This window comes from Mastomys coucha, unplaced genomic scaffold (assembly GCF_008632895.1).
Source record: "Mastomys coucha isolate ucsf_1 unplaced genomic scaffold, UCSF_Mcou_1 pScaffold21, whole genome shotgun sequence".
Taxonomy (NCBI): domain Eukaryota; kingdom Metazoa; phylum Chordata; class Mammalia; order Rodentia; family Muridae; genus Mastomys; species Mastomys coucha.
Window position 1 is genome coordinate 186,621,978 of NW_022196904.1, and position 8,707 is coordinate 186,630,684.

General features: G+C 46.4%; 1 protein-coding gene across 5 annotated transcripts in view; it reads right to left on the reverse strand.

Moving 5' to 3' along the window:
* Positions 1 to 8,707, reverse strand: part of LOC116104016 (guanylate cyclase 2G) — a 53,905-nt gene that overhangs the window by 3,032 nt on the left and 42,166 nt on the right. For all 5 annotated transcript variants that reach the window (XM_031390705.1, XM_031390706.1, XM_031390702.1 and 2 more), the window contains 4 exons: positions 6,811 to 6,951; positions 5,049 to 5,241; positions 1,941 to 2,115; positions 1,005 to 1,103 (listed from right to left, as the gene is read on the reverse strand). In XM_031390705.1, coding sequence (XP_031246565.1) covers positions 1,005 to 1,103; positions 1,941 to 2,115; positions 5,049 to 5,241; positions 6,811 to 6,951 — 608 coding nt within the window. The remainder of the gene's footprint in view (positions 1 to 1,004; positions 1,104 to 1,940; positions 2,116 to 5,048; positions 5,242 to 6,810; positions 6,952 to 8,707) is intronic.

Genomic DNA, 8,707 nt, shown 5'->3' on the forward strand with positions numbered 1-8,707 from the left:
ACAGACACGCACACGCACGCACGCACACACACACACGCGCGCATACACGTACACACACACAGACACACACGCGCGCACACACACAGACACACACACGCACACACACGCACACTCACTATTTCAAGCAAGAATTGATATAATAAAATTACTAGAAAGCACATAAGAATATGATGCTTTCTAGAGTTCTGTTTATATGCATCAGAGATGAAGCCATTACTACTCACAGGCCAGTCTGCAAATAAAGTTTTATTGGAACCAGATCTTGCATTATATGTTTCTAAAACTACTCTTGAACTACAACATCAGAATTAAGTAGTTGAAATTGAGACTATATGGCCCCTAAAATCTAAAATATTTACTGTCTGACAGTATAGAAAAAAACCAACCTTTCCTAATGTATATTTTGTGTTTATATGCTTTCATTACACGTAGGTCTGTTAAGAACAGGAAGAAAGTCTTGATGGATAAAATACTAGCTATGCAGGCATAATGGCCTGAGTTTTGATCCCCAGCACCCACATAAAAGCTGGGTGTGGGTGCATATTTATAGCTTCAGTGTTGGGAAGTAGAGGCAGATGAATTCTGAGAACTCACTGGTCGCCTAGACCAGTCAGTCAGGGAACTTCAGCTTCAGTGGGACCCTGACTCAAAAATCAAGATGAAGAATAAGGTAGAGAGCTGTAGAGAAAAAAATACACATGCAGAGAGAGGGAGAGAGAGAGAGGGAGAGGGAGAGGGAGAGGGAGAGGGAGAGAGAGAGAGAGAGAGAGAGAGTTAAAAGGAAGAAGCCATGTATATTTATGCAGCTCCACTCTGCATACAGTGGAAAACATCCCTGTCTACACAGTTGGTGCTCGGGTTGACTCCTGGGAATAATGATCTTATCTTCCAGATGGAAAACAAAGATAAAATGCAAATGAGTCTTGTAAAAATACCCACTGATGAAAGACAGAGGACCAGGGACAGGGATGCAGTGCTTGCAGCATGCTGCAAATGATACCCACGCAAACTGCTGCTTTCCATTCTGGATGCCATGTTCACAGTGTCTCCAAACAGACAGTACCTGGGCATGGTGATTCCCACCACACCGGCCACCACAGGACCTAAGGAGAGAACAATGGAACGGACTAACTGCCTGTTTTCCCCAAGGCAGGGCTCCACGCAGGCCATCAAGTCCATAGAGGAAGTTAGTTCAACTTATTTATCTAAGTGCCCCTTGGAGCAACACTTGACATTACAGATCCTCGAGTGCCTGCAAAGCATCTTTGGATTGAATGCACCTCTCGTGGAAATCAAGTCAAGCCTTAACCACATTACTTATGAACTGCAGGTATATACAAAGCCCACAGCAGCACAAACTTGAGGAATTACTTCTGATTGGAGAACAGGTTTGCTTTCGGTTGGATAGTAGGACCATGGCTACATAATTTGGGTCAGGGGTGGGGACCTCATGCAAAAGGAAACCACGAAGCATTTTCTCAAAGGTGTATCAAGGTGCTACAGGGAGGCTGAAGCAGGAAGACCCCACAAATGGGAGGCCGACGCCTGCTGTGTTGCAAGACTCCCTCAATACTCTTTTTTAAAAAGGTAATAAAAGGATACTAAACTAAGTAGGGCTCACTCATCTGTGAGGCATAAGCCCATGAGTTTGACAAAAAAAAAAAAAAAAAGACTATACCAAAGGGAACACATGTAGAAAATGTAGCCTAGCATGGCCCCCACGTTCTGCCTGCCTCCAGTTTTAAAACAGCTCAGACGTTCTATGCATCCTTATTTGCAGCGAGAAACTCAGCTGACTGGAAATACATGTGCATTCTGTGGTCCTGTGGCACAATGACCATTTAATGACTGTTCCAGGAAGCCTCAGACACAGGGCTCAAGCCCAGAGCCACCTGTGGTCAGACAGGGACCCTCTGTCACCTGCCACCAGTTCTGTCTACCTGTGTGGAGGCCTATCCGGAGCTTGAGTCTCTCCTCGGGCATGTGCCCGATCTGGAAGTGGGTGCTGACACTGAGCAAGTGCAAGGACATGGTAGCAATCTCGTCTGCATGTTGAGCTCCGTTTCGGATGGGAAGCCCACTGGCCACCATGTAGGCGTCCCCGATGGTTTCTACCTGGAAACGATACAATGCAGCACGCTTAGGTTTCCATGAGGGAGGCACTAAGTAAAGGAGGGCATGGGGTTAGACAAGAAAGCCCCCATTCTCGGCCCCTCTCCAGAGGGCTCATACTCCAAAGCTTGACATTTCCCCCAAATCCAGCATTTCTTCAAGCATCTGTTCTTGCCCAGCTTCTTGCTCCCCACAGTCATTGCTTATGCCTCTGAGTCCTGCTAACCCTGGTACCGTATTTCCCTAGCCCAGGGTCAGAACCAGCTAGACAAGCAGCCAAGTATAAGTTGGGGTAAATCCTGAAGGATCACATGAATCCCTCAAGCAGAGTCCATATTAGCCATCCCAAAAATGTCTTCATGCCACACAAGGGCATAGAAACACTTAAACACCGTTCAATTAATCCACTCACACACACATAGACATTTGTGTCACTGACCTGGGCTCCTCTATACAAGCTCTTAATAAAACCAGAGTCCTTACTGGCAGTAGAGGTAACTGGTGCCTAGAAGCCCAAGGCTTCAAGGTTTTGCAGATACAGTTGTATCTAGTAGAACCCAAAAATGATATGAAAAGGTAATATATTAGTCAGGTAGTGGGAATACCACCCATGGGAACACCTATCTTCTGCTGACCAAAAAAAATTACAAAGGTCAGTTACTCAACAAGTCTCACTTGGTTCAAGACCATGTTTCCTCTCCTGAGAACAACCTTCAGAAATACAAACCAGATGCGGTAGCTACGCATGCCAAGTGCCCCTGGGGAGAGAGAGCTAGGGAAAAGTTCCAGGAGGCACTGTCCTAGGCAGAGCAGGAGTGGAGATGAGCTCTTCAAGGCACACTGTGCCATCCTTTCACCCTTGAATACGTGTCATTCGTGGAGAATACTAGGGGATGCCCACTGCGTGTCTGTCACTCAGGGACACAGCCACACTGTCTTCTAAACCTTGTCAGTCCCAAGACATAGGGAGAGGGAGAGGGCAAGAGAGAGGGAGAGGGCGAGGGAGACGGAGAGGGAGACGGAGAGGGAGAGGGAGAGGGTGAGAGAGAGGGTGAGAGAGAGGGAGAGGGTGAGAGAGAGGGAGAGGGTGAGAGAGAGGGAGACGGAGAGGGAGAGGGAGACAGAGATGGAGAGGGAGAGGGAGAGGGAGAGGGAGAGGCTGGGGTCATGGGTAAATTGTATACAGTTGGGAACAGTTGAGGCTGCCTAGCAGGTATGTCGAGGCACACAGTGCACATAGCACTCCCCTAACCATGGTCTGACCTACCCCACTAAGAGGTCCAACAACCCACAGAGCAGCAGCAGCAGCATTACACACACAAAGTCACATCATCACCACTTTTGTTGTCCTCCTCTGTGGGTCCTTGAAAGGAAGCCTGGTTCCCAGTTGAGCTAAGGATTGAAACCCTGGAAATCTTGAAGGGACAGTGGGTGTTTCACCTGTTCTCAGGCACCAGGCCCCTGGTCATCAGTCACGGAAGGGCACAATGCCCCAAGCCCCTCCACAGGTAGAGGGTGTGACCTGTGGTCATGTAGGCTCAAGACAGATCTCCATTTTAATGAGGTACCTAAAAGCTGAAGGCTTAGCTAATTAGCTTTCATTCCCAGACACTCCTCGTGCCAGAGGTATTTAATCTTAGGTCAACCCTGGGGGGGGGGGGGGGTATGGCTTTATTCATCCACTTTCCACCATGACAATAAATATCTTAAAATCATGGACTGCCTCTTTTCATCAGGATCCACTGTGGGGAGCCATGGAGAAGGCCTTCGCCTACAGAGCCCCCATCTAACCTCCCATAGAAGGTCTCTCTGTGCTCCTATACACGGCCAAACCAAGCTCAAGCCTGCTGCTGCTGGCCAGCCAAGAACTCCCACTGTGGGATCAGCCAGAGCTCCCCATTTCCTCACCCCAGTCCCAGGCTAGATCCAGCTTGTGGGCCCTCACTCCATTCTCAGCTCTTCCAAGGTTCCCAATGGCACCTGGGTGTTGAAAAGCCTGAGGACCAGACATCCCCTGGCCTCATCACAGGCCTGGGGACCCCTAGTCAGCTCCAACTGTCCCGCACCTCAGACTGTGCTTTCCCACCTCTGGAGCAGTGTCCTGGGGCTTCCCAATGGCCCAGCACCTGCCCGGTGACAGCGTGGGGTAAAGGTGGTCAACTCCCCATGTCCTGCCTCTCCGAGCTGCTGGGTCCTGTGGTGGAACAGATGCAGGACCCCACAACTCTACTCTCCTCCATCTCCTTCTCACTCTGGTGGACCATGTCTATATGTCCCCTTGAGTAGTACAGTAGGCCATCTCTGCCATCTCCCTCTTAGCCTTGATCATAGCAACAAAAATGAGATCCACAGAGGATCTAAAGGTAGCAGCTTTGAGCTTCCCCGGGAGATGCATGCTCAGTACTGGCCAATGCCTCCTTTCGAACATCTTTTCTGTGAGATTAAAATAATGGGTAGAGGATAGATATTCATAGCAATGCAGTGTGTGCATGGAAGGCAGAGGAAACCGCAGTCGTCTTTTCTTAGCCACTATGCACCTCGGTTTTTGACGCAGAGTCTCTCACTGGCTTGGAAGTCACCAATGAAGATGGTTGGCCATCAGATCCCAGCAATCGGCCTGATCTGCCTCCACAGGGCTGAGAATTGTGCATCACAATCCCCTGCTTATCTCTACATGGATTCTGAGGATCATATTTAAGTCTTCCAGCTTGCAAGACAATCACTTTAGTGACTGAGTCATTTGCAGCCACCACTCAATGACTCTGGACAAGCATGGACATTTGTGACTAATCAAGGCCCTTCCCGAGAAGATGAACAGAAACAAAATATCGGGGTTCTGGCATGGATTAAGAAGAGCTGAGACGTGGTCTGTCCTCAGCCTGGAGACAGCGGATGGGGAGTCTGTACGCATGCCAGGCCAGGGAACCTCGGCTCACCTTGTATACATCATGGGTCTGTATCGTGTGATCAAACAAGCTGTACAGGTCATTGAGGAGCTTCACCACTTGCAGCGGGGAGCTGAGAGAGCACAGTTTTGTGAATCCCACGATGTCAGAGAAGAAGATGGTGACAGACTCGAAATGTTCTGGTTCTACAGACTTTCCAGCTATTAGCTGTTCTCCAACAAAGCTGAAATCAGAGGAAGGGTAGATAGGTCTTGACAAACTCACGCTTGCTTGTGCTTCCAAGGCTCTTGGCAGAGCCGACCCTCCTGCAGGCTCTTTGGCTTTGGTCGACTAGGTTTGTACTTATTAAATTTGCCATATAGGGGACTTTGTGACACGAATTTATTCACTTGTGTTTTCTCTACAGAGATTGTTAAGTGGTGGCTATAACCTGCAGGAGAGGGTGGAAATCAGGGACAGGTCCCAGCCCACAGGTTGAAAACCACTGCTCTAGAAAGGTATGCACCATTAGTCTCAGCACTCAGGAGGCAGAGACAGATGGATCTCTGTGAACTCAAAGACAAACTTGTTTACACAGTCGTCTCCGGGACAGACATGGTTGCATATTAAACCCTATCTCAAAATAAATAAAGAAAATAAATAAATAAATACTCCCCGCTTCCATTCCTTGGGTGACGTGCAAATGTACAAGCATTTCAAAAGTAATGCTTCAATCAGGAGTTCAGAGGATGCACAGGTGGAAAAAGAAACAAAGTCGAAGCATTTTGTTGTTGTTGTTGATACCACAGGCACATATTGAACTAGACAAAGGTGTCAGGGGCACAGAGGTGTGTGTTAGTGGCAAGACATGGAGCTAGCATGCCATCTAGTGGCTATATCCTGTTGCTGCATCCACCACATTCCACACAAACCACACTTCCGTTTTCTACGGTTTGGGAAAGTTTGCCTGTATTTTCATTAACAAGGTGGATCAACTTGCCAACTTTTGCACATATATACATACATCATGCATACATGCATTCACATATATACATACATACGTACATATATACATGTACATATTTCCCTTCCTCAGTCCCGCCCTCCATCTCTCTGCCCCTCCCCCACTTCTCTCCCTGCTTGTCCCCCTTTTACAAAGCTTGATATTCTCTTAGAAAAAGAACAATGGAAATATGTTGCATTAATTACTTTAAAAAAATCCGTTCTATGCTATCGCTGATAGCCAGTTATAATGTGGATTTGCTGTTGATATGCAGGTGAGGGCAGGCAAAAGATAAGGCTAGAGCTTGTGATCGGGCAGTGGAATAAGAAGGTGGGCTGAGAGTTTTAGAGATGGGACAGAGAGGGACAGAGAAGATAGAAGGACAGAGAAGATCACAGGTTGCTATGAATGTCATAGAAAGGATGGACAATCTAGGTGGGTGGCTTGTATTAATAACAATTGGCTCTGAGTTCATTGTGTTGGCGTTTTGTGGGTTGAGAATTTACTGATACAAATCTGATTAATAAATTACAAGCCTCTAGAGTTTTGATTTTACTGGGTTTCGGGGATTTGTGACAGCTAGCCATAGGGGTTGGATGACTGAGAAAACAGCAGTACAGGGACAAGCAAACCATAGGAATGAACCACGGGAACGGGGTAGGGAGACCACCGCAGCCGGAGAGTAGCTGGCGATAGCAAGGATTGATTATTACACGCAACAGAAATATTTCTCCTGCTTGGAGCCGCTAAGACAGGGCAACTCATCTTCCTCGGGTTGTGCTTGGCCTGCCCACCGTTGCTCCTGAATACCTTGGCAACATGGTGGACAGGAGCTTCTCCACCTTTCTTTTCTCTGCCACCAGCTGGCTGGTCCGCTCCTCCACTACTTCCTCCAGGTGATTGGTGTACATTTCCAGCTTGCCCATCACGCTATCCAAGAGGCTCACCCGGCTTTAGAAGAACGCAAGTGTTAGCATTCTCTCCCAGGAACCATAGGACCACAACAGATACACTACATCCAAATACATATCCCAGAAAGACAGTTCTTGCACTTAGGGTGTGATACTGAGGACTGCTCATGGCAGCAGCGAGTCCCCGGCCCTGAGCTGAAGCTGTGCCCTTTGTTCTTCTGGGCCTCAGTTTACTCATCTGAAAAATGTACCTTGTATGTGTGTATAAACTGCCTTGGGGTGAGTCTTACGGCCAGCAGACATTCAACATTTGATGGCTCATCTTCACTTCCCAGCATGCTCCTTGCCATGGTCACAACCAAGTCAAAAGGTATAGATTGCAGAATGGGGCATTTCTCAGAGTGCCCAACACGGATCATGTGTAGATTCCATGGGACTGCATTCCAGAAATGCTCCTATGAAATCACTTACATTCCTCACCTTTTAGAAATGCTCCTATGAAATCGCTTACATTCCTCACCTTTTAGAAATGCTCCTATGAAATCGCTTATATTCCTCGCCTTATAGAAATGCTCCTATGAAATCACTTACATTCCTCACCTTTTAGAAATGCTATGAAATTGCTTACATTCCTCACCTTTTAGAAATGCTATGAAATTGCTTACATTCCTTGCCTTTTAGAAATGCTCCTATGAAATCGCTTATATTCCTTGCCTTTTAGAAATGCTCCTATGAAATCGCTTACATTCCTCGCCTTTTAGAAATGCTATGAAATTGCTTACATTCCTTGCCTTTTAGAAATGCTATGAAATTGCTTACATTCCTTGCCTTTTAGAAATGCTCCTATGAAATCGCTTATATTCCTCGCCTTGTAGAAATGCTCCTATGAAATCGCTTACATTCCTCGCCTTGTAGATTGGAAGACTAAGACTCAGATAGAAAATGAGTTTGTCTTAATGTCGGAACCACATTGTCTGAGTAAAAGTCAAGGACATGTCTACCAATCCAACATGCATTATGTTAGTTGGCAAAGTATACATATTTTGAAACATTATATTTTATATCATTAGCGCTGATATTTCATGTACATTAAAATAATATAAAAATCAGCAATTAAAAAATGGTTGCAACCTGGAGAAGAGCACAGGCTTGTTATGCTAACAAAGCCAAGTTAAGAATTTTTTTTTACTATTTTTTTCTTTTTTTTCAAGACAGGGTTTCTCTGTATAGCCCTGGCTGGCCTCGAACTCAGAAATCCGCCTGCCTCTGCCTCCCAAGTGCTGGGATTAAAGGTCTGCACCACCACCACCGGGCTTTCTTTTACTTTTTTAAAAGAATTATCTATTTATTTTATGTATGTATTTATTTATTTATTGTAAATACACTGTCGCTCTCTTCAGACACACCTAGAGGGCATCAGATCCCATTACAGATAGTTGTGAGCCACCACTTGGTTGCTGGGAATTGAACTCAGGATCTCTGGAAAAGCAGCCAGTGCTCTTAACCACTGAGCTATCTCTCCAGCCCTACAATGCCAAGGTAAATGAACTAATTAGAAGTAGACACCTTCAAGCCAAGGTTCTTTCTGCCTCCTCAAGCTAAAATTAAACATTTCATATGTATTAAAAATTATAGCGTCCAGTCCAGGAGTGATGATGCACACCTTTAATAACAGTACTGGGGAGGTAAAGGCAGGCAAGCTCCCATGAGTTTAGGACAAGCTCGGTCTACATAGGAAGATCCTAGGGAGTTCCAAGCCAGGCAGAGCTATGCAGTAAGAATGCGTCTCAAAAAAA